The 26,382-nt window shown below is 32.0% G+C and overlaps 1 protein-coding gene across 1 annotated transcript in view; it reads right to left on the minus strand.

Annotated features, from left to right (window-relative positions):
* The window catches only part of STAG1 (stromal antigen 1), a 318,010-nt gene that overhangs the window by 72,970 nt on the left and 218,658 nt on the right, over window positions 1–26,382 (minus strand). The window contains exons 14-15 of the mRNA XM_051985602.1: window positions 23,182–23,296; window positions 1,373–1,490 (exon numbers count right to left, since the gene is read on the minus strand). Of these exons, the coding sequence (XP_051841562.1) occupies window positions 1,373–1,490; window positions 23,182–23,296 (233 nt within the window). The remainder of the gene's footprint in view (window positions 1–1,372; window positions 1,491–23,181; window positions 23,297–26,382) is intronic.

The raw sequence follows: 26,382 nt of genomic DNA on the forward strand, positions 1-26,382 counted from the left end.
AAATGGGAGAAACTAATACTATTTTTGAGAATAAGCTTAATCAATGTTGTATCATGACTTAGTCACACTATAGCTAAGTTCCCAACTTATAAATGTCCCAAACACACAGGTGGAAGAATTCATTTTTGGACCCCCTGTTTCTGTGGTTCTTTCTTTATTTCTTAATTTGGGAAAAAAGGGATATGACTGACTTAGAAACTTACTTTGTTTTATGCAATTACAGATAAGAATTATCATTATTAGGAAAACACTTTAGCTACATTATGGGTCAAATAAATAAGCTTTTGTGTCCTGGTTGAAGAAATGCTTTCTACAAGTAATCCCATTCCCAATCACAATTATTAATTTATTTTTTAACCTTTTTTTTTTAAAGGTATTTAACTTTCAATTAGTAGGTATTTGCTTTTCCTCTCTCATCTCCTCCCTCAATGATTTTTTTTTTTAAATTATAGCTTTTTATTTACAAGATATATGCATGGGTGATTTTTCAGCATTGACAATTGCAAAACCTTTTGTTCCAATTTTTCCCCTCCTTTCTCCCACCCCCTCCCCGAAGTGGCAGGTTGACAAATATATGTTAAAGATATATATTATTAATTTTAAAACAAAATTAATTAATTTTAAAACAAAAGTTTTAAACTCAGAATTTTTTGTACTAACATGTTAAAGATGCCAATAATCAACAGTGCAAGATTAAAAAAAAAAAACAAAAAAAAACTTATGAATGAAATCTATGGTGCAATAATCAAAATATTCTCATGTGGTTTATTATCATATTGTTGCCTTCAAACCCAGGCAAACAATATTGCTCTCATTACATTTTTTGGTTTTAAGAAAATGTGATTTTAATAATAGGAGACTGGGATACAATTTAACGTTTTGTGTGGCTAGAAGTTCTTTGAAAATATCCACACACACACAAACATTAAAAAATGAATTGGGACTTATATTTTAAAATATCATTGTTTCAATATTCCAGGAAATAACAAAATTAATTAAATTTTTACAAACAACTAAGAAAGTAAATTTACTAGATTATTATATGGTATTTTTAAAACTTGTTGAGATGAGGTGTAAGTATAAAACTTGGAAACAATTTTGAGATTACTGGGATATCAAGATTCAATTTGTCCTTATTGCTATCCTTAAGGCCTTGAACTTTGCCCCCTTAGTTTTGTAGGAAAAGTACAGTTCTATTAAATGGTATTTTTATGTGTTACAATCAAACCACAATTTTTCAGTTGAAATGCATAATAAAAAAATTAAAATCCTCTTTACATGAAAAATATTTTATAAACGATGCATTTTATTGTAATGTTCAATTGAGAAAAATATTAAAGATACCGCAAATAAGAATTTCAAAATACTATACCTTCTTCTCCTTGGACAGGTTCTTCTAATAACAATTCTGTCATACATTCCCAGTCTTTCAATAGTTCTTGAGAGCTTTCCCACAAACTGTCCACCAGGTAAGCTGCATGTTCATGCAACTAGAAACAACAAGTCAAGAATCAGTAGAAGTACCTGTAATTAATGAGCTACTAATTAACTTGAGATAACAAACACTTCAATCACTGTTAGAATGGTTTAGATTCAATGATTTTAAGATCAAATATAAATACCAGAAGATACTACCTACAAATAAGTAACCACAACTCAGAATAATTCTGGACTTTAACAATGAAGCACTTTCCCAAGGATGCCTTTGGGCAGTAGGTAGTACAATGGCTATACTTCAAAACTTCGATGATTTATAATTTCATTTATATGGGCACCTCCTCTTTGAACATAACTTACAATTTTTGTATATTGTCTTCAGACCTGTACAGTCTTGTGATGAAACTTGGGACCAATTTGCTGATGAGATTTTCTGAATGTAGCTAGGTAACAGACATATAATATAAATATCATTGCTATTATTTCTATTTTCTAGATAAGGAAACTTAGGATCAGAAAATTAATTTTAAGGTGCCACAGCTAGTAAGGAGTTAAAACAATGGATAAAAAATAAGGATTTATAATTCCAAACCCAGTTTTCTTTTCAATATACTATTACACAGTCTTCTTATTAGCCATTGAGCTAGAAAATAAATAGTAAAATAAATTTTGAAAGATCTTTATCTTATAGGAGGAAACCATTTCCTTAACAATGCTTAAAATAAAATATTCAGAAGGATCCTAAAGCAATAAGCTTCATATTAGCCTGTAAATATCTTTTCTCTTAAATACAATCATCTGAATCATTTGCAATGCCCCTCCACTAATTTTTTTTCCCATTTGTGATTTATCTTCAAATTAATTGATGATCGATGATAAATTTTTACAAGGAACTCAGTTCATTGTTTCCTAGATGATTTCCTTTGACAAGCATGCTTTAAGGGGAAATTTATATTGATGTACATCACTTTCAATACCAAAGGTATTTGCTTCTTAATATCTACTTCTCTCACCTATGGCTTCCTGTCTCCTTTATGGACCTGCAGGCTATGCAGGAAGGTGTAATCTATGGTAGAGAATTTAGTTACTTCATTTCTTAGATGCTTTATTGATTTTTTAAAATACTGCTTTATTTTTCATTGACCTATTCCCTATAATAGACCCTCACTGAAAGCAGGAATTTTTTCTACATCTCTGGAGGATTGAATAAAGCCTCTGTTCCCTTCTTCACTTGTCAGGAAACATACTATTTCAGAAAGCAGTCCACTGACATAAAACATGTTATTATGTCTTACTTAAGCAAAATATTTCCATCTATATAAATCCTGTATTGCTTCAGAAAAGAACCTCAGGTCTAGAATTTGGAAACCAATGAAATACAAGTAGATTCTCTTCTTTTTTTGCATAGGCTCTTAAGTATACACTCCTGAAAGAATAAAAGTCTTTAAGAACAGAAAATCTCTCTCTCCCCCCTTTATTAATTTATTATTTTGCTTTTTATTTGTTTATTGCTCCCTATGTGCCAGCTTAGCTAAATCCTAGGAACACAAATACAACCTCAAGGGAAGATACCTACATTTAATGAGATTAAATTCAAATTGAGAAAGAAACACAAAGGGAAACTGGAAATTGAAGTTCAGTGGGCCAATCCCCAGTGGAGGGAAAACTGAAGTCTAGAGCATGATGAGGGGAGCTGGGAGAGCAGTAAATAAGGATGAGGGATCATTTCCTTAACTGGTTGTTCTGGCCAGGAGCTCATCAACTGAAGATCTAGTGTCTGAGCTACATCCAAGGTGAAAAGATTGCGGCAGAAAAATCAGGAGTGTCACAGGGACCTCAAAAGTCATCTAGTCCAAAATTATCACTCTAAAAATAAGGAAACTCAGTCCCAGAAGTTGAAAGATTTACTTAGGGTAACAAAATAGTAAGTGTGAAGATTAAAATTCAGGTCTCATCATTCTAAATTCATAATATTTTCTGGTATGACATGTTGCCCTCCATTCAAAGAACTTATTATTTTGACTCACATATTTATTCCTGTCACTTCCTTTTATCTCTTAAGGATACCACCCTTCTTCTAGTCACACAGTTTTGTTACCTTAAAGATGATCTTCAACTCTTCTTTTGCTAGATCTTATTAATTTTACTTCTGTGTCTCTAAAATCCATCTCCTCCTCTATATTCATATAGGTACCACTTTACTTTAGGTCATCATGATCTTTTTCTGCAGCTATATATATGGTAAAATGGATAGGATTCTGATTGTGAGAATCTGAGTTGGAATCTTGTCTCAGACACATAATACCTGTGTAACTTTGGGCAAATCACCTATTCTATTTGCCTGTTCCCTCATCTGTTATAATGAAGATAATAATAGTACCTATCTTCCAGGGGTAGTTATGAGCAAGAGACAGTAGCCGTACTTTGTTTAAAAACAAAGTGTTAAATAAATGCTAGCTATTATTGTTTTAATAGTCTTCTAATTGGTCTCCAAATCCAAGTCCTATATAAAAGTATGATACTGATATTCCTAAACCAATCTTATTCAAAAAAGCTTAGGGTTCCCCGCTACAAAGATAAAATATATGCAACATACAGAGTTTTCACGATTTGTCACCTCTCTTTCTAGACTTGATTTTATACTTCTCCTCCACATACATAATTAATTCCAGCAAACATGCCCTATTTGATGTTCCATATTCACGTTCCATATTCCCAACTGCTCTTTGCACTGTACCTTACATTCAGAAAATTCTTTGTCCTATTTTTTTTTAAGTTTATAGCTCAAATTCTGCCTCATAAACAAGGCCTTTCCTGATTTTTCCAAGTGTTTTACTTTGTCCCTGACCTTGAAATTTTGTGTTGATATTGTGTGCATGCATGTGTGTGTACAGAAAGAATCTATTTCTGCATATGCTGTGCTCCCTGTAGAATGTATACTAAATAAATGCTTAGCACAAGTCTAATAGATGCTCAATAACTTTTTAAATTAAGTTGAGCTCTGGAAGCTGTACCTTCTAAATGACTAAGAAATTATACTCAAATATCATTACTTTCAACTCCTCCACCTCCAATACCTTTCTGTTCTTTTTCTTCCTTCTAATCTTGGATGATGAAATGGATCTTCTCCATGCTAAGACCAATCCCTCACATGGCTTTGATCTCATTTCCCCTCAGTAGATTGAAGCTTCAATCATCCTCTTCCATCCCCAATCTTGACCTGTTTCCTATTTACTGGTTCTTTCTCTAATGTCTTTAAACATACTCAAGACTCATCTTTAACAAAGGTTCATTAGTTGTTACATATTTCGAATCCTCCCCGATGTTTTGCTGGACACATGACAATTTTTTTTTTGTTTTATTTTGTTTCGAGTTTTTTTTTCTTATTACCTTTGAAAAAATAATTTTTTTTTAAAAGGAAAAAACCCTTCATTAGGCCCTGATATTCTCCAATGTTATAGTCCTAAAACTAATCTTTGTCTGAAAAATACAACTGAAATTACTCTCTTCAGATTTATCACCTTAATCTTTTTCTCAGCCCTCATCCTTTTTAACTTCTCTACTGTGGTTGAATTCCTCAGGGTTTATGTGGCATTCTTTTCTCCTAATTCTCACCTACTTTGATTAGCCATATCTTCTCAGTCCCCACTGAAAGCTTGTACAATCTGTATCCTAGTGCTTAACTGCAGCTCTTTGTTGACCTTATCAAATGACATGACTTAGAGGGCTATCTATGGAGTCTTAGTTTCTTCAGTGTGTTTCAACGCCTCAAACTCTACATGTCCAAGAGAACTCAATATATTCCCTCCCCAAATCATCTCTTTTCCAACTTTCTCTATTTCTAATAAAAGTATTGATAAGTTTTTCTAAAGTTTGAAATTTTTATAATTTTGGAATTATCTGTCCTTAACATCATACTCTGCTTCATTTTACATGTCCACTCACTTTGTACAATTTATCATTTCTGCCTTCATAACATTCTTATAATAAATCTATTCTCTCTACTTAATTAGGTCCTATCTTAGATCAAACCAGAATCTCCTTTCATCTAGTTTACTAAAAGTGCCTCTTAATCTGTACCCCTAATTCAAATTTCTCACCACTTTTTAAGAACATAGTTTTTTAAGCTTTATATAGCCCTAGTACATAGCAGTGTCTAGCACACAGTAGGCATTCAAATGCTTGTTGATGTATTATTTGTTGATGATTTGTTGATGTAGTATTTAAACACTATAAAATGTGCACTATATTCAGTGAAAATTCTATGAAGTCCAGTCAAAGTGATATTCAGCTGCTATCATGCCCCTCATATTTAAACGTCTTGAATCAGTAATCTATAGTCTCTAGAAATACACTGTCCCTCTATTTCTGTGAAACTTCTTTCTTTAGAGTCAACCATATCTTTCCACTGACCCAATTTTCTTTCAGTTTCTACTCTTATGGATCTGCTAAATGACAATGAACATTCTCCATAAGCTCCCTTTAAAATGCTCCTTCTGCAAGCTCTAAAATAATACATTTTTGAAGTGAGGGCTTTGATTTTTCAATTACCTTTTCAGATCATTCTATTTCTTGTTCCTGGATATTTTTTTGCCCCTATCAAAATGAATAGTAGCATTCTAATCTTCTTCCTCCATAATTAGTCTCATATCCTCAAGGTTTTTTACTCCTAACTATACTCAAGTGATTCTTCAAATGAGTCCAGTGTTGACCATCTTTCTAAGCTCATAGCCCTCAGAAAACCTTTAACTCAATAATCATCCAGTATATAAAACTCAATCTCTAAAAAAGATAATTACTTTTCCCCCAAAAAGTCAATTATTCTTTATTAAAAATAATTTAACAAAATTTTAAATTTAAAGATTGAGAAAATAGGGCACTGATTAATTTTATATAAATCAATAGCACAAAATAATGAATTTTTAGACTGAGGCAAAATGTGATATTGCAGTTTTATTCTACTAGCTATTATTCCTATTTAGGTAAAGTTAGTTTTAGGAACTACAAATGTAGAGGCATATTAAGGGATAGGTCAATTCTCCGAGAGCCTCCACAGCTGTGAATCATAATATATAAAGGAGTTGCAAGGCAGCTTTGTCAAGTGTTGCAGACTGGGAATGAGATAAATTGGAGGCAATGGGAAGAGGAGAGAGGTTAGACAATGCAAATGCCTCTCAATCAAAGAGGTCAAAGAACAGCAACTGCTTCTCAGTCTCCTTGTATCATCCTCTCACATGAGGAGATCCATTCTGCAGGTCTGAGTTGGATTTTCAGCAGCCACAGTCAGGTGGCACCTGGTAGTACAACAGAGGCAGGATATATAGTCATGAAAAAAAATCCTTCCAGAAGACAAACAACATTAGAATCTCTCATTATGTATACTACTTTTAATGTAACATAATAATGAATCACAGAATTGTAGAGCCTGAAGAGACCCAGAAAACGTCAGTTCCAACTCTTATTTTATATACATAAGGAAACAAAAACCAAGAGAAACAATGACTTGCATATAATACCATGGTAAATTGGCAGCTAAGCCATAGCTTAGACCAAATAATGATTTTCTGTACCTCAAAGCCACTGAATTGAGGCTATCTGGATGTTCATTCTATATAAATGTGTCCCTATATTTGAAAAGGAAACCACTAAAGATTAAATAAACTTCCAATGAAGACCATCTCTCAGTAACAATTCTTTGCCTTCTATGGCAAGGAATGCCTCTAAGTTCAATAGCACAAAAATACAAAATAAGAAATGGAAATAACAAAACTTCTATGTCGGTATAACAAAGTTCAGAAGAGAAAATTGATTATGCACTCTTTTGCAAAGGTGGAGAAGAATGGATGTTGAATTCAGTGATATACTGAATAAAATTTTTCCTTTCTCTTTTTCATCATAAAAGATGACTCTTTGCATGAGGAAGGAAAGAGGATTATGAAAGATGAAGACAAGGTGAAAAAAAAATCAACATAAATAAAATGTTTTATGAAATGAAACATGGAGACAGAAAAATGAATACTATCCTTAGAATATCTGGACAGAAGAAGTAAATAAAGGAAACAGATAAATCAGATTTTATCTATTTAGACCCATCTCATAACTTTTCCTTTACCAAAAGTAAAGGATTAACAATTTCATGCATCAATACTTGCCTTAATGATAATTTTATCCATTGAAAGGTAAAGAAAAAGGAGGAATTTGTGTTTCAGAGTTGTCTCAACAACAAGTAGTTGTCTGTTAGCATAGAAAATTACAGGAACTTTGGGGGAAGTGAAAGCTCTATTTTAAAAAATTAAATAATATCCATTTTTTCTTCCTCAACCCCACTGTACTCTTCCCTCCTCCACCGAGAAAAACAAAACATTACACAAACACTGTAAATGAAAATAAATTTCCACAATTGCAGTATCCAAAAGAATATTCTTTCTGAAATCTTTATCTATCAGGAGTAGGTAGTATATTTCATTAAATATCTGTAACTTGAGTTGATTATTATGCTGATATGAATTTTTAATATATCTTACTACATTTATATACCATAACTTGCTCCTTCTCCAAATAATGAGATTCACTTAGATTCCCACTTTTTGTACAAAAGAGCTAGAAATATTTTTGTACATCCTCAGAACTTGCTTTACTTAGGGCCAATCTTTTCCTTAAATTACTCTGCTTCTGATTTCTTCTGTTTCCCTTTTCCTTCCTATTTTCTGTCCAATTAAAGAATTTCAATATATCTATATGTGTATATCCTTCTTTTGTTTGACCGGTATGTAATCATCAGCCACCTCCCTCTCCTTCCTTCTTATTTATGAAGATGTCAACATTATGTATAGTATTTCTCACTGGTTTTTCTTCCCATTCTTGTCTTTGGATCACTAAGGTATATACAAAACCACTCTGAGGGCTTGTTTAATTGGATGGCCATCAATGGGAGTGTAGTATTTGGAAAAGAGATATATTATTATTTCTCTAAATTTGACTGTAAACAATTTATTCTTTAGTTCTTTATCACTGTTCATATTTCTCTTGTTATAGTACTTTTTATTCCTTCAATTCAACTTTAGCTGTTCTGGTCTTTTCATCAGAAATACTTGGGAATCACAAAAGGTTCATTCCCCATCCCGTTGCATCCCTCATTTTGTAACTACACCAAGTTTTGGTGGATAAGTTATGTTGATTGTAAGCTAGTATTTTTTTAGATTTAGAAATAACATATTCCAGGTTCTGTGTTCTTTTACAATAGTGGCTGCTAAATTGCATATAATCTTGATTATACTGTATATGATGTTTGGCATTTGAATTCTTTATCATTCTGATATCGGTATTGTTTTCTTTGAACCAGAGGCTCTATATTTTGGCTATGATGGTCTTGAGACTATTCATTTTAAGGCTTCCTTTAAGAAGTAACTGGCAGATTCAATTTTCACATTGTTTTCTAGGTTTAAGGTCTGAGCAGTTTTATTTTAAGATCTCTTGAAGTAGGATGTATAGATTCTTGTTTTGACCACAATACTCAGATATTCCAATGATTCTAAAAATTTTTTTTCTTCTTAGTTCGTTTTCTAGTTGTTTTCACTATGAGATTTCTGCTCCCTTCCCTGCCCACGACTTTTGCTTTGTTAAAAAATATCTTAAGTCTCTGACAAGAATCATCACCTCATGAAATTATTGGTTTCTGTTTGGTCCTTTCTAATTTTCAGAGTGTTTGTTGCTTGGGCAAGGTTTTGTTTCTTCTGTGGCAAATTTTTCATTATCTTTCCAATTTGTTTTTTTCCATTTCCACACTTTGGACTTGATGTTAGGGCTAGGCTCTGCTATAATGCTGGAGGAAAGGTCTGAGTTAGTCCTATTGCTGTTTTCTTGGAGCACTGAATATTATGTTTTTCAGATTCTCAGTGATGGACAGGGAAACAGGTTGCCTTTCAGTTCTACCAAAGTAGTCTGATCCAAAGCTAAGTCAGAACTCTGTAACTTTCTGACCTGGTTTTGGATCTGTATAAAAAGAGACTTGTCCTTATCAGCTTAAGGTCTATTGATTCAGTGGCAGAACTGTAGCCTTGCCTTTGGTCTAGGATTCTGACCTTGGTTATTTCTCTGCATATAAAATTAAGACACTGGAATTGAAACCCTGCTTTTTGCATAGCCTAAACCAGGAATCCTCAAACTTTTTAAATAGAGGGCCAGTTCACTGTCCCGCAGACTGTTGCAGGGCCGGACTATAGTAAAAACAAAAATTTTGTTTTGTGGGCCTTTAAATAAAGAAACTTCATAGCCCTGGGTGAGGGGGATAATCGTCCTCAGCTGCTGCATCTGGCCCACAGCTGTAGTTTGAGGACCCCTGACCTAAACTATACTATTATCGCTACAGTTGGCTTTTGAACTTCCTCCCTTACTATTCAGAGAGCTTCCTACCTGGGAATGTCATTGACATCATTATGTACAAATTCTCTTTTCATTCTACCTTGGATCTATGGCACAAGAGGCAAAGCTTCCAGTTAGCACTTGCTTATTGCAATGTTTTTTTTGGGTCTGGTATCTCCCATTTCAGTGGTGTACAGACTTTTTCTTGGTACATATGGCATGTTTCTGTAATGATCAATTCAGAAAGACCCACTGACCCCCAAGTTATTTTCCCTCCTTTCTTCCCCACTCCCCAATTAGTTTTTATATTATATCATATGCCTGTGTGGCTCTATTGCAGTGGAAATTTTTCATTTGAGAAAACTAATTGTAGGTGATATTTTTTATTGTTCCTTCTTCCCCACTCTCCTAATTTGAGAGATCTTTCCTTAAGTTTAAAGTTCTTTAAAATTTCTTCATATTTCTGTTCAATCAGTATTGAAAAACTGATATTAGATAAAATTAATAGTTGATTCACAGCAAACAAAACAAGTGGGTAAGCTGTGGTCTTTGCTTTCTTAGTGGAGAGGCTGGAAAACTTAAATCTTGATTTTAGGATACTATAATTAGTAGGCTGGGCTTACAAACTCCTAATCCTGAACTCTAATTTTCACTCAAGGTTATTCCAAAAACTTCTTATAGAATCATGCCTTTTTATGGACATGAAGCAGTGATTTTACTTAGCAAGATTCATGTACTTAACTAATATCAACATCATTTATAGCTTTAAAAAATCAATAGCACAGGAAATTTTAAATATCAAAAGTTGATATTAAATTTGACTTAAGGAAAGCTACCTCATATTAGTTCTCTTTGTGAGCCTACTGGATAATTTGGCACAATGGATTGAGTGCTGAGTCTGAAGACTATATCTTCCTGGGTTCAAATTTGCCCAGATACTTACTAGCTTTATGACCTTGCAAGTCACTTAAGCCTGTTTACCTCATCTGAAAAATGAGCTGGAGAAATGGCAGTTATCTTTAGCCAAAGAAAACATCAAATAGAGTTACCAAAGAATTGGAAACGACAAAATATAAGAACAGAACAACAAAATTATAACTCAAACTCAATGAAAGGGTCTCTTATCACACACACACACACACACACACACACACACACACACACACAAAATTGTACCTCATACCATAACAAATTAAAATGCACTTTTCTAATTTATAATTAAACAGTTCTTTAGAAATAATAGCAATAAATCAACTCATTTCACTGAACTATATTTAGCTGGCTTCACACGTCCAATTCCATCTTTCTATCATCCATTTTGGATCTTGTGGAATACTCCTTTCCCTTCCCCCTACAGTTTTCCAACTAAGAAAGCTCTTAACATCTTCAGAAAAGGGTGGAGTAATTAAATACCCTCAGACTCCATTCAACATCCCAGGACTAATGGATCAAAATACCCCTTTTGTTGTCTCCTTACATTAGAATATAGGCTCTCTAACATTAGGGATTATTTTGCTTTTGTATTTGTATTCCTTTTCATTCCTTCATTCACCAAAAGATCCTGCAAATATAACTAGCTTTAACTTTTGATATCAAGGTGGTGAATCTCATGAAATTATTCAAAAGAACATTATCTAACTATGTAACAAATCATAGTTATTTTCTGCCAAGCTGATGCTGCATTAGAGTTAAAATATTATAGACAGTACACAACAGAAGAAAATATCTTCTATCTGGAGCCAAAATTCAAATCCTGTCTCTGTCCTTTACTACTCTTGGACAAATAAAATACCTTGGTTTCCTCATCTATAACATGAAAGTGTGAACTCTAAAGTTCCTTCAAGCTCCAAATCTATCTAAGATCCAATGATCACTTATGAATCCTATGGTCATCAAATTGTTAGATAAACATTACTGAAAAAACATTTAGTTTCTATGGAGAGTATGATTCTAGTCTTTATAATTCTGGAATTTAAATACAACATTCTTTGGAATTTTCATTTTGGGGTCTCTTTCAGGGGTAATCGGTAGATTCTTTCAATGACTATTTTACCCTCTGGTTCTAGGATATCAGGGTAGATTTCCTTGATGATTTCTTGAAAGATGTTGTCTAGACTCCCCCCTTTTCCCCAATCGTGGCTTTCAGGTAGTCCAATTCTTATATTTTCTTTCCTGGATTTATTTTCCAGGCCAGCCTCCCCCCCCCCCCCCCCCCCCCCCCCCCTGCAATGAGGTGTTTTATATTTTATTATATTTTTTTCATTTTTAAAATTTTGTCTCACTGATTTTTGATTTCTCATTGAATCACTCATTTCTATTTGTCCAATTTTAAGTTTTAGTAAGTTATTTTCTTCAGTTAGCTTTTTTAAAGTTCATTTTGCATTTGTTCAATTGTACTTTTAAAGGAGTCGTTTTGTTCAGTGAATTTTTTTTTCTATTTTGCCAAATCAACTTTTTAAAAGGAGCTGCTATATATATATATATTAAGAAGCTTGATCTAGTTTATGAGGAAAGCTGTGGAGAACTCAGGCAGTGTCCTCTCTACTTTCTGCCATCTTGGCTCTGTCCTCTCACCCCCTCATTCCAGTCTTCTCATTCCACTTAATAGAATGTTTGTCAATGAACAGCAGTACATAACTATACTTAGTTGTGATTCCATGCTAAAAAAAATAATCTTAATAATTTCTCTTTTGATTTACCTAGTATCAGTTGCAAGGGATATTAGAAATCATATAATTTACCCTTCTATATTTTAAGGAGATGAAAAGGGTACCGCTCAGAGAAGTAAGTTTGATACTTGATACTTGAACCCAGGTCTTGTGTCTTTGAGGATGATTCCCTATGATGTCTCTTTATGAATTAAAAAAATTGCTAATAATTGGTATTTGTGGTGTCAAGATTTGTATGTCTGTTGTATAACAGAATGGAGTTGTTAAATGTTGTATATTTAATGAAGAGAGAAGAAAGAAGATGAAAAACACACACTGAACTAGTTTATAAGGAGGTCAGTATTTATATCCATGAAAAAAAGAGAAGGCTTAGCCCCTTAGCCAGGCAGGACTTCATGACTAACTTTACAAAATAAGATTTTTCTAGATGCCACATAAAATTCTTTGAATTCTGGAGATTAAAAAGAAGCACAAAGAGGAGGGAAGTGGTAAGTGACCTATTATATGCTAAATACTTTATCTTATTTGTTATAACAACCTCAGAAAGTAGGTGCATTGATTATTCTCATTTTATACTTGAAAACAAACTGAGGCAGATAGCGGTTAAATGACTAGCTCAGAAGTATCTGAGGCTACATTTGAATTCAAAGTATAAGGGGGGAAAAAGAGCCAAATTTTTTTTTCAAGTTTGAAGTAATATAGTTCTTTGATTAAAATGACAAGCCAAAATTTAAACATCTTCTAAGGTATGAGAAACAGTATAAATAAAGAGCTTTTAATGATCCCCCTCCCCAAGAGCCAGTCACAGAAATTTATAGAGAAATTTTACATGATAAAAAGGTATAAAGCTATTATCTGAGCACTCAGTTTACATTCATTGGATTTTAACATTTTCCATATGAGACTTACATCTATTTCTCCTTTCAATTTAAAAACAAATATAGAAAGTTGTTTTTATTATACCATTCCACCCCTCTCTGACTTAATTATTTTTGGTTTTGGAATTGTAATTATGCTTGATTTCGCATTGATCAAATTGGCAAAAATAACACGAGGGGAAAAATTTATATGTGGAAGGGTTGTAGAAAAAAGATATCTGTTAAGACATAATCTATGATGCCACAAAATGTTTATCATCTTTTATTGTCTAGATGGGGGGGGAAGGAAGAGAATAGTAAATGGTCACCCTTCCTATTTTAGTTCCTTCTCATAAAGAATCACAAGATTTCAAAGCTAAAAGTGACTAAAAAGAATAATGATAATGACATTTCATTTGAGCCTCACAGAAACAGGTATTTATCAATCCTATTTTACAAATGAAGTAACAGAGTAAGAAATGACTTCCTTAGGGTCACATAGGTAAAAATTGTCTGAGATGAAATTTGAATCAAGATCTTCCAAATTCCTATGTCCAGTGTTCTTAAAGAAGTCCTGAAGTCTAACTTATCTCTAAACAAGAACCCACTAATAGCCTTTTCAACAAATGGTCATCCGCTGATGGTTCAGAAATTTTGCTTTATATCAAATTTAAATCTGCCTCTGTCATCAAGTTCAGTTTCTTTATTTGAAAACAGCATGTTGAGAGTCAAACAGTAAGTGACAAAACAGAACTCAAACTAGTCACAAATACAATTCTTGTTGTCTAATTACTGCACCAAAAAACATACTTGTATCTCTCCTTTACTGTTTATGCCTTTTTGTAAACTAGGGTTATATGTTTATGCAAATATGCATGGTACAGAAAATAATAATTCCAACTAAGCTCTAAAGACACAGGCATTTATTTGAAATTTCTGTGGATTTACAAATCTGAAGGAAGACATGGAGCAATGAGCTATAGGCACAGCAGCAGCCCTTTCCTATTCTTGAGTTACAATGCTCAAGCTTTAAATATGGAATGTTAGTAGAAGTATAAAAAGCAAAGACCACCTTAAAATGATTTAAGGTAGAGTGGAAAGAGCACTGGGTTTGGAATCTGGAAGACTCAGCCTTCAGATTTCAAATCTGGCCTTAGATATTTACCAACTGTACGGCCCTGGGTAACATACTTAACCTTGTTTGCTTCCTCACATGTAAAATGAGTTGGAGAAAGAAATGGCAAACCACTTGCAACATCTTTGCCAAGAAAACCTCAAATGAGATTATGAAGAGCCAGACAAGATAGATACTACAAACATTGGTTCACTCAGTTTTACTAAAAATATCTACCCTTACCCAAACACAAATATTCTATTACATAAACAATACCATATATATATATATAACTGCAATTCTTTGCTTAAATCTTTTCCTGTTGTAAATAGTGCCTCTTAGGAACAGAAAGGGATAAAGGAAAAGATAAGTACTGGAAGTTCGAGATGCCACTTAATTCTATCACTGATTGCTGCGTATTATTAAATAAGAAAGTCAAAGATTTATTTAATAAATGTTTTTAAGGGTAGCAAATATGAGGTATGTGTATCATTACTTACATCCACATTTCTTAGTGGAAAAAAAGAAGAGAAGAAATCACATGAATAAATATAGCAATATCTATCAATGTAATGAAAATTAACTTTTTCTACTTGGCCAAGTCTCCTCGGCCATTCTGCCTTCAACCAGAGCAGCCTGATCAATCCATGTGAGTTAGGTTCTCCTTATAGGGCAACTAAGTAAAGCCAAATTACTTTTTATTTCAAATACATTTCAAAATGTATTAACCGTATAAACTATCAGTATTCAATTAAACAATATCTTTATGCAAAAAAAAAAGTGCCATTTTTGTGGGATTTTGTTTGTTCCTATCATTTATAACAATATAGATAAAAGGGATTCTTTTTTTTTTTTTTTAAAGAAAACATGCTTTAGATTGTAAAGATTAGGGATGACAATAAAATATATTATAGTCATTGTCTTACCTATATCCTAAGATACTTTTTATCTGTTCAGAAAACAGTTGTGACCCAGGAAATTTAAAAGGCTCTGAACAGGCAAGTGCCACTGAGTCTAGGCCTTAAAAGTCATGCATTTTAGATAGACTCTTATATTTACTTTTAATGTGTCCACAATCCTAACATGGTTGGCTAGAAGTTTTCTAACTATAGAACAAACTAAAAATAGCCAAGTAGGAGAAAGGAAAGAGATAACTATAGGCAAGAATAGTAATGGCATAAAAATTTTTTGTAACAAAGTCATAGCAATAAAGAGAGAAATCATAACAAAGAGACAAAAAATGTACAAGGACCATTTTACATAGGAAAAAAATTAGGCTTCAATATTGGAAGTTTAAATTATGCTTAGTTTACATTATATATGAATGCAGGAATGTGTATAACTGAAAAAAAAATTTCATGCCACAAACAGGTAAAAAAAGTTTGAATACATAAAGGGCTAAGACTTTCAGATATCCAGAAAATGTATTCACTAAAGTATACAGATAGCTGAGGCAGTTTTCAAAAACCTCTCTAACCCAGGTGTTTTTCTCCTAAGTCCCATCAGTACTGAAGATAGGAAAATATAAAGATAAATAAATGCATATTCACCCTTTTGTACTAAATACACTGTTTTGTATAGTCCCCTCCCTCCTAAATTACTTACCAATCAATGAAGTTCTTTGAATATACTGCCTCCATAGATTCACTCTTGAAACTGCAAATCATGTTGCCTGGATCCTGGAATTGTTAAAAAGCAGTTATCCTAAGAAGGTGTGGTGAGCCTCAATGCATGAGCAGATCAGTGCAGAAATTGGAGAAGTTTGTTGCCCTATCTCTTTAATTTCTTATATGTATGTGCAAAATAGAGTCCCTGAAAAGGAGGGGAGAGAGGAAATTTGAAGAAGCCATGGAGGCAATATATATTCAAAGAACTCTACTTCTAAGTAACCTAATTTTCTCCTTCATGAAATTTTCCACTGAGCCCCATTCTTGTCAATTCACTCGAAATAACAAAGACAAATTTAAATTTCAATACTGAATAAATACAGAAATCTATTTATCTTTTCTAAAAATGTAATCCACTAAACTTTTTATTGCTACCAATTGTGGAAACCACAACAGAAAATGCTTTTGATCTCACAACTTCCCAAACAAGTTCAAAGACAATAAAATAATTCCTCATCACCTGAGAAAAGTTAGAAAGACACTTTGATAATTCCACATGCCTATTTCCTACAATTAGTGAAAAGATCATACAACTTCAAGAGGAATGAAGACTTTTCTCAATATTAGAACCTCATGATACCAGGGATTACTGGTACAGTAGCTAGAGAGCTCGTCATTTAGCCAAAAAGATCTAGGTTGAAATACCACCTCTAACATAATATGGATTATGTGCCCTTGTGCAAGGAAGGCATTTATTCTCTCAGGGCTCTAAACAACTCTCTAATACTTTAAACAGCAAGAAAGATGTCCATCTACATTATTAGAAGAAATTTCCTCATCAAGGAATTCCTAGTCAGTTCCTTAAGACAAGGATGAAATCAAGGTAGTCCAATATGATGAGTATAGGGGAAGATTATTTAAAAAAACCCCAAAACCCACAACAACAATCTATTAGAAAAGTTAGCCCAATAACCAAACACTAATGTGATTATAGTTTAAAAATATATATAAGAAGAAGGAATAATGGAAGTTCCTAAAAACAGATTATGGTGTTATTGTGTTATAAATATTCCAAAGCTACAGCAACTATAAACTAGATACCATGGAATGAGCTGAAAGTGCATATTTATTGGATTAAAAATAATTGTTGGCTAATAAAATGCCATAGTAGTTGAAACCAAAAAGAAATCCTATCATGATATTTCACATTCCCAGGAACAAGTGACGGAAATAAAAAAAAGCCAGAAAGACTAGATGCAGTGGTAGTTTATATTAACTGTTTTTGCAAAGCTATATTTACATAACATTTTTATAATCGGGATATAATATTCTGATCGATTTACATTAAAGTTTTACACCATTATACCTTTATTTCTATTGATCTTAATTAAGTAAACTTTAAAATGAATTTAATTTTAATTTTCTTAAATTCACTCTCAAAAAGTTAAATGACCTATAAACAAGCACAAATACTTAGAATAATTCTGTTTAAAATAGGCCTATAAGATATTATTTTGTGAAATCATAAAACAAAACCCAAACACACACACAAATTCAAAATAGCTGTATAATATGAGTAATCAAAGCTTCATTTATACATATGAAAGTTTCTGACTGCATGAATTAACCTTTTGTTTCTTAAAATGAGATTCACCTTTACTAATTTATATGTTTGTGGAAAAAATAATTTTAAATGATCAAAAAGATTCTCATATAATCTTACTTGATCAATAAATATTCTTCTTTCTTCATGTTTAGCCAGTCAGTCATTAAGCATTTATTAAACATCAATTATGTACAAAGACACTGTGATATTAAGTCCTGGAATACCCCCCCCCCCAAAAAAAAAAAAAAAAAAAAGAAAAGAAAAGAAAAGAAAAAAAAAAAAACGAGACAAAGACAGCCAGTTCCAGTCCTAAATGAATTCACAATCTAATGAGGGAGAAAGCAAACAAACAAATATTTACAAAGAAGCTACAGAATAAACAGGAAATAATTAGAGAGGGAAAGCAGTAGGGTGAGGTAAGACTTCCTGTAGATAGGATTTGAGTGAGGACTTGAAGCCAGCATGCCAGTATGACAAGGAAGAACATTTCAGAAAAGAGCTAGAGAAAATACCAGAGATGGAAGAAGCAGTCACAGAACTGTAAAGGATGTGGTATTAAATTAGGTGCAAGAAGACTGGAAAGGAAGGAAGAGGTTAAGCTAGGAAAGTCTTTGAAGGCCAAATACGGGACCTCATTTTTGATTCTTGAAGTGACAAGAATTTCTAGAGTTTAATAAGTCAGACTTAATCTTCAGAAAAATCACTTTGGCAGCTGAATTGAGGAAGGACTGATATGGGGAGACTTGAGGAAAGTAGACTAACAGACTATTGAAATAGAGTATATGTGAGGTGATGAAGGCTAGCACCAGAATGGTAGCAATATCAGAGGAGATAAAGGGTAGTGCAAAAGTGAACTTGACATGCCTTGGCAATGTAGACTGCGTATATAGGAGTGAGAATTGGATAAGTGTCCAGGATGACTCCTAAGTTGTGAGCCTGAAAGTCAGGGAGGATGGTGTTATCCTCTGCAGTGAGAGTAGGAAAAGAAGGTCCGGGGAGAAAGATAAGTTTTATTTTAGACTTGTTGAGTGTAAAATGCTTATTAGACAACCCAGTTTGAGATGTCTGAAACACATCATTAATCAAACAATATATAATCAAGATAATTTTTTTTTTTTGGTTTAGATCAAAATTTTAAAAAAAATGTACTTCAAATGGAGGAAAAAATACTCTGTCGCTAATGATTTTAAAATTGCATTTTCCTAACAAATGATTTAAGACATGTTTTTAAGCTGAGTTGATTTAAATTATGTTTATTCTAACTAAATATATATTTTATCAATTAATCTATATTATAAATCAATATCTGGAAAGGCTCTCAGACACCATCTAGTACAATTTCCAGTGACTTATTAAATGTTCTACAGTCAGTGTCAAAAAAGAGAATTAAGACTGACCCTCTATCTACTATATCACATGATCTCTGTCATAAATAAAACACTCATTATTTGTGGGGCAGTGAAAAGAATATTGATTCTCAAATCAGAAGACCTGGATTCAAATCTCAATTCTGATGTTCAATATTTGTGTGATCTTAAGTAAATCATTTACCTTTGGGGCTAAGTTTTATAAACTGTAACAAAGGGGACTGACTGGCCTAAATTTTTGTTTCCTTGTTTACTCTAGATGGATAATCTAGATAAAACTTTAACTTGATTATAAAGAATTTTATTCTCCAGTAATATTGCATTTTAGATTCCCAAATACCAAAGTGACTCCATATTTGACAAGGAATAACCCCTCTTATTACCGAAATACTTTCCAGTTGAATAAAGAAAAAAACAGAAATACACTGTTCACACCTTACAAACAGCTGGTTTTTGAGGACAGTTTTTAACAATTTGCTGTTTCCTATAAGGCAAGTTTCTATTTGTTATATTCATTTACAATACAATACATTTAATTTACAAAGCTTTGAGGGACTAGTTTGTCATAGTTTTACATTTTAGGAAGCAGAACAATTAGTATAATTTAATTTTCAATGACTTTTAAAAGAGCTCTAGTCTGAGTCAACCAAAATTGAGAAGTAGAAAATCAGTACATTCTAAAGACTTATGGCCTTTGGAAATTTCTTTCTCCCAAAATAAACCCTTTAGAATAAGACAATGTTGAATCACAATTTTTCAAGAGCAAAGTTAGAATTAACAAAGTCAAATGAAACAATGATGTGGTTGAACTGCTGCCAATGGGAAAATAGAAATTTCAAGAGAAATCAGTCCAAAGAAAAGACTAGTTAGAAAATTAATCAGTTGTGAAAATAAGTACTAGCTCTATTTTATAGATAAATAAGTATAAGTCTATTTTATAGGAGGAATCATTCAGAAGTCTAAGAATATTTACTTTATATTTTTCTTTCCTTCTGTTACATTTTCATCAACTCTCCCTCCAAAAAACCTTTTGCATCCATTGCCTTTTATTTCCACTCACATAACCCTTGATCCCTTCAGATTTATTATCACCTTTTGCCTGGCCTTCTGAAATAGCCTCCCATTCACCAATCTGTATCCATTTTCTCCCTTCCTGCCACAAAGTAGGTAAATAAACACTCTTAAACCCATGTGTCGTTGCCTTCTCAATATACTCAAATGGCTACCTTTAGTCTCTAGAGTAAAATATAAACTCCCCATCTTGGTGTTTAATATCATACACATTTTGTCTCCATTTTGTGTTTTCAAATTTATTGCATGTTGTTTTTCACATACTTCCTGCCAAAATGATCTATTTACTATTCCCTATACACAATATGCCCTATGCCACCAGTATGGGTTACTTCCTATATATGGCATATACTCCTTGATTGATTCCCATTCTTATACCTTTTTCAAGATTTTTCTCAAGCATTACTTCTTAAAAGAGGTCTTTCCTAGTCCAGCTAGTTATTAGTGTCCTCTGCTCCCATTTTTCTTTGTATTTACTTTCATTAAAATTCAGGTGTTTGTATATCCACAATGTATGTATATATCTACATATGTATATTTTATATTTTACTTAGCTCTATGCACATTCATTCCTCGAGGTGAGAATCTATTTCATTTTTGCTTTTTATTTCTAAAACCTAGCATAGTGCTTCACATATGGTAGATACTTAATAAATGCTTACTGATTATTATTGACAAGTCTGAAAAGCCTAAGCTTGGCCAAATTTACATTAGAAAGACAGAAATGATAAAATAATGATCTGTTTTTAGGCTTCAGGATATATTTTTCAGAGGGGTTGCAGAATTTCTTTTTCTGAATATAGCAGGACATCCTAAACTACTAGTAAGCTATTAAACTATTTTTATTTGTTTGAAAGTTTAAAATGTAATCTAATCAAGAGAGATAACATCTTCACAGGTTCCCAAAGCTGTATTAATATAGATAGGATTATCTCTCTACACATTCAGTATTAATAATGTAATTCTACTCAATCATCTAAAACTTAAAAATGAAAATTTCTTAGGCAAGAATAGTAACCAATTTGTAGGCCTAATAATAGATCAAATAACATGCAAAAAAATACTTTTGTCTTAACACAAAATGAAAAAAATGACTGATAGTAGTTGTATAAAATTAGGTAAGTAAATTATTAGCTTTTGGATCTGAATTTTCTTAATTATATAATAAGTAGGATTAGATGATCCCCAAGATTCTGTCCAGCTCTAACATTTAATGATTATCTCCGCTTTCTATGATTATTGATTTAAACAAAAAATTTACACACACCACCACCACCACCACCACCAAAACCAAAAAGAACCATTACAAGAACCAAATAAATAATTTAACTTTTAAAATTATTTATCCAGGAGAGTTCCTCAATTAGAGTAAGCACATAGAGAATATTCTGACTGGCAAAGGTAAATAATAGGCAGAGAATGCTAAATATGAATAGTTATACAAATGAAAAAGATAAAAAAGAGGCAACTCTTACATCATTTTGGGAAAAATACAAGCATACAAAGAAGTGGGGGGAAAAGAGAATGAAATATTAATGAAGAGCATTTATAACTATTTAAAGAGGATTATAAAAAGTTACCCCAATATGGTAACTAAGAATTGGCTCAGGCATAGCAAAGTCACAAAGCACTAGTTTGGAAATTCTCATGGAATGAGTACCAACAACAAATGGAAGAGATACAATTTATATTTCTATACTGAAATAAGACTGTCATAGCATCATGTAACACATAAGTAAATGAAGATTAGAGACAATTGAAAATTACTGACTATAAATAAACTAGGAAAAATGAGTAAAACTGAGTTATTATGGTAGTTGACTAACGCCATACATTCAAGAAAGTAAAATAACTGAATTTTTTTGTTGACTTTCAGGAATAAAAGATAGGCAAAACTCAATCACCAAAAATTTTTTAAAAGCAAGGTCACTTTCTCTGAGTATTCAAAAAAAAACCCTCAAAATCTCAAACCAAAAAACTATAGTAGTTTACACAGTTGTTAATTGTTGATACACACGTGCCATATGGTCTAAGTCATTATTAACATAGGAAATTTGATTAATGTAAATAGCTGTTTATCATATTATATCAAAGTCACTGTTCATCCTTAAGTCCTAAAGCCAACATCTCAGCTTATTTTTCCATCTTGCTCGTTTCACACTTTATTCTCTTAAAGCTTGATACATGAACCCATGCCTACACACCATAATTCTCTCACTACTGCCTGGCTCTCCCCTAGTTTTGGTTTCTTTTCTTTTCTTTTTAACTTGTCTATGCTTCTATCTTATTCCTTTTCTTTAGTTTCTATGATAAATTCTGATCCTCTCTCCTGAAGTAAACACTATCCTATCAACCCTATAGCTATATGTTACCTGATTTTCTTTCATAATTCTTCTCTTTTTTTCTAACTTTGCCTTTTTTTATTACTCAGATGTTACCAACTATAAAACCTGAATAAGAGTATTGCAAAGATAAACCAATAAATGCACATTTAAAAAATGCTGATAATTCTTATGAATTATAATTTTAAAATAATTTTTAAGTGATGACCATGAATATAGATATACTGCTCTACAATTCTTAATGGTAATGTTTTAGCCCATAAGTGTACTTCGTTTATCTTTTCCTGGATAATATCTATGTGACAGGTTAAATTGTAAAGAATTAAGCAACGAAATCTTTAGGACAATAGTATTGTTAGTTAAGGACAATTTGTCTGAAGGCTGTCATGTAAAAAAGTGATAATTGTGTAAATACAAGAAAAATAAGAAGCAACAGTGAAAGAAGAAAAGAAAGATAAGCAATACTGCTACAATGTGAAAGTGAAATAATTTCCATAACTCCATCTTTAGGGTTGATCTGCCCATGCATGTAAGATCACAAATCCTTCCCTAGGCTAACTTCTTTTAAAGGTTCCAAGATCCATAAGGTGCAGCACGAGTTCCATGAGTGGAGATCTATGGAGGCAATTCTATAAAGAATGCGTTTTTTGTTTCTACTGGATTGAAATGATTGATAAATTACTTTAAATTAATGACACTGAAAATTTGTTGAATGTATTGTTTAAAAATATTACTTTTAAATATTTTTACCTCACTTTCAAGAAAGAAAAGAACCAGCATCCTGATAAGATTCCCATTGGGACTGTTCCGACCCCTCCTCTTTGCTAAGGCTTCTTCTGCTTGGGGATCATGTCTGCTAAATAGCCTAGAAGGAAGCAACAAAAGAAAAGCCTGTAAATTTCATAATAAATATTTCACCTTTATTAAATTTTTAAAAGTGAAATGAAATAATGTATTTTCCCTCTGCATTTCATTGTTTTTTACTGCTTTGTCAAGGTTTTGCAGAACTAAAAAAAATTAAGATCAGAATGAATAATAAAGGCTAAGGAGTATACCTAGACCAGTTGAATACATCTTAACCTAAAAGTTCATATTTAAGAAATACTTTTACTAGTCATGAATATTCTATGAAATAAATTCTGAAAACAATGCAGCATTTACTTAAAACAATGATTTATGAGTGGCTGGCACTGTAATTTTCTACTATGTTTTTGGGAAAGTGGCAGAACCTGAAAATTAAAACACTTATCAACAACTGATAAAGATAATGAATTTAAAAATCATCAAAAGATGATCAAGTAGTATATTGAAAAGTCTCAATTCAAATGGCTTCCTCAAAACAAGACTATTGAGAAACAGTAAATGAAAAGAATAATACAAGAAAAATTTGATTTTGTAAATGTAAATTTAAAACAACATAAAGCTGGGGGCTTACTTTTACAAATTATTCAAATACAAGAGAATTTAAAAATAAAAACACAAATTTATACACATTTCAAAAATTTCCAAGTATCAAGTGACTTAAAGTTTACCTGAAGGGGCAATTCCATTCAATTTCTACAAATTTCCTACCATAGGAATTTTTCTTTTACATAAAGAAATCTTCAACCTTTTAATGGAAAACACCCACTCTGCATAGTCTCAAAGCATTAATGTAATTTACTTAGTGGATTAGAGAACTAGAAAATGATACACCGAGTTCTGAATCCAAGGATTGTGGCACACAAGTGCAAGGTACTTCAAGGTCCATCCAATACCCTCCTACACCATTGTTAAAGTGAAGGGAAAAGAGGATCAAAGAGATCTTTAGGCAAAGTCATTTTGGTAAGAAGCATCACAGATCGGATTTGTACCCAGATTTATAGATTGCAGGTAATCCTTCTTCTACTCCCTTGATCTGCTTGTAGATAAAAATATATGTAATTTTAAAATTTATTTTTATTTTACATTTTATTTATTATTAATTTAATAATTAAATATTGGATTTTTATAAGCTCTGAAATATAATCCAGTTTTTGGTTTTTAAAAAAAATATTTTGTGAAAAGTAAAAAGTCACATTAAATTTCCATTGAGGAAATGATGCTGAGAGAGAACCATTAAAAAAAACAAAAACAAAAAAAACACCTCACTACAACCTGCTATTATTTGACATGTTAGGCCCAGTCCAAACTGTTCTTAGAATACTTAGGGGGTGCTTTAATAACAATTTCACTGAAAAGTTTTATTCACTAGAGAACAAATTTATAAAAACTTATTCACAATTCCAAAAGTGAGTTAATAAAAATAGTATTTAGTTAATAAAAATGAGTTAATATTAGAACTCCAAACTAAGGTAAGCAGGGATCAAATCAAATAGCAGTTTATTTTTATTATTATGAAGCTATAGATTTAGTTTCAAACCTTACATTTATACCTTATCCTGAAGAAAACTTTACCAGGAATTTTGTACTTATCTTTAATAATTTTCTCCTAACATTTCTTTTTAATTTCTAAAGTTATAATTGTTTTGGTTTGTATTCACTTCCCTATATCACCCAGAGATTTTGGGAGAAAATCATATATTATTAGAGAAATAACTCATTATTTTAAATTCTCTAAGATGAATCAATTGAACATACAGAAAAAGATCTTAATATTCTAAATGATAAAGCTTCTCAGGTAGATAAACAATTTACTCAATCTGCCATCTGATACTACTTCTAGAAACTATTAGGAAAACCATTTGTATCCAATGTCATTTTAATATGAAATGTTTCATGTTAATGACAGAAACCAGAGTGCCGCAAATAAATCAAATCTATCATTAGATCTATTTTGGTAATATTCAATTAATTCATCTTAGAGAATTTAAAAGAATTATATATAACTAGTGCTATTGTTATTTTCTTTAGTCTTCTTTCTTTTTACTTTAAATGGGAAAATCTGACAGTTTTAAGGAACTTTCACTCTGCTACAATCCTGGGACTAGCAAGCTGTTGTATGTACAATCAAGTATAATTAGAAAAAGGCAACTGAGATCAGCCATAAATAAGGGCTCACTTGGATGTTAACTTCTGGAAAAATTGGACCATATATACCAAGATAATCTCCAAAGTGATATGTGACCAAGATATAAAAGATTGCATTTTAAATAAATTTGACAAAGGAAAAAAATTACTCATCAAATTTATTCAAAGAAGAAAAATTCACGACCAAATCAGAGTAAGAAAAGATAAAATGGATAATTTTGATTACACAAAATTAAAAGCTTTTGTGCAAGTAAATAAAATAAATCTAAAATTAAGAGAGAAACTAATAACTGGGGGGAAATCTTTGTAATAATTTTTTCTGATATTGGTCTCATTTCCAAACTATGTAAGGAACTATGTTAAATTTTAAGAAAAAGAACCATTCTCCACTGGATATAGGGTCTAAGGATATAGATACTTTTCAGGGGAAGAAAACTAAGTTATTTATAGTTAGATGAAAAAATATTCTAAATTATTGATAATTAGAGAAATACAAAGTAAAACAAATCTGAGAAACCATGTTGCACCCATAAATTTAACAAAGATGACCAAAAAAGAAACTAATAAATGTTAGATGGATCATGAGAAAATAAGACTACCGATTTGCTGTTGGTAGACTTATGAACAGGTTTTCATAGATAGTCATTCTAAAAAACAATATGGAATTAATGACAAAAGTTGCATTCTCTTTGACTGACATATAGTACTACTAAGACTTATATCCAAAAGATTTCAAAGGGGGGGGGGGGAAGAGAAAGAAATTCCAAAAAAACCCCAGCCATCAATAGGAGTTATAAAGTTTAATATATGAATGTAATGGAGTAGTACTGTATTATAAGAAATGAGAAAAGATGATTTCAAAGAGATATGGACAGAGTTAGATCCAAAACAATTTATTCCATATCATGAATATTAGGAAAGTGAAAACTTTCGAAGACATTT

Source organism: Antechinus flavipes, chromosome 3 (assembly GCF_016432865.1).
Source record: "Antechinus flavipes isolate AdamAnt ecotype Samford, QLD, Australia chromosome 3, AdamAnt_v2, whole genome shotgun sequence".
Taxonomy (NCBI): Eukaryota; Metazoa; Chordata; class Mammalia; order Dasyuromorphia; family Dasyuridae; genus Antechinus; species Antechinus flavipes.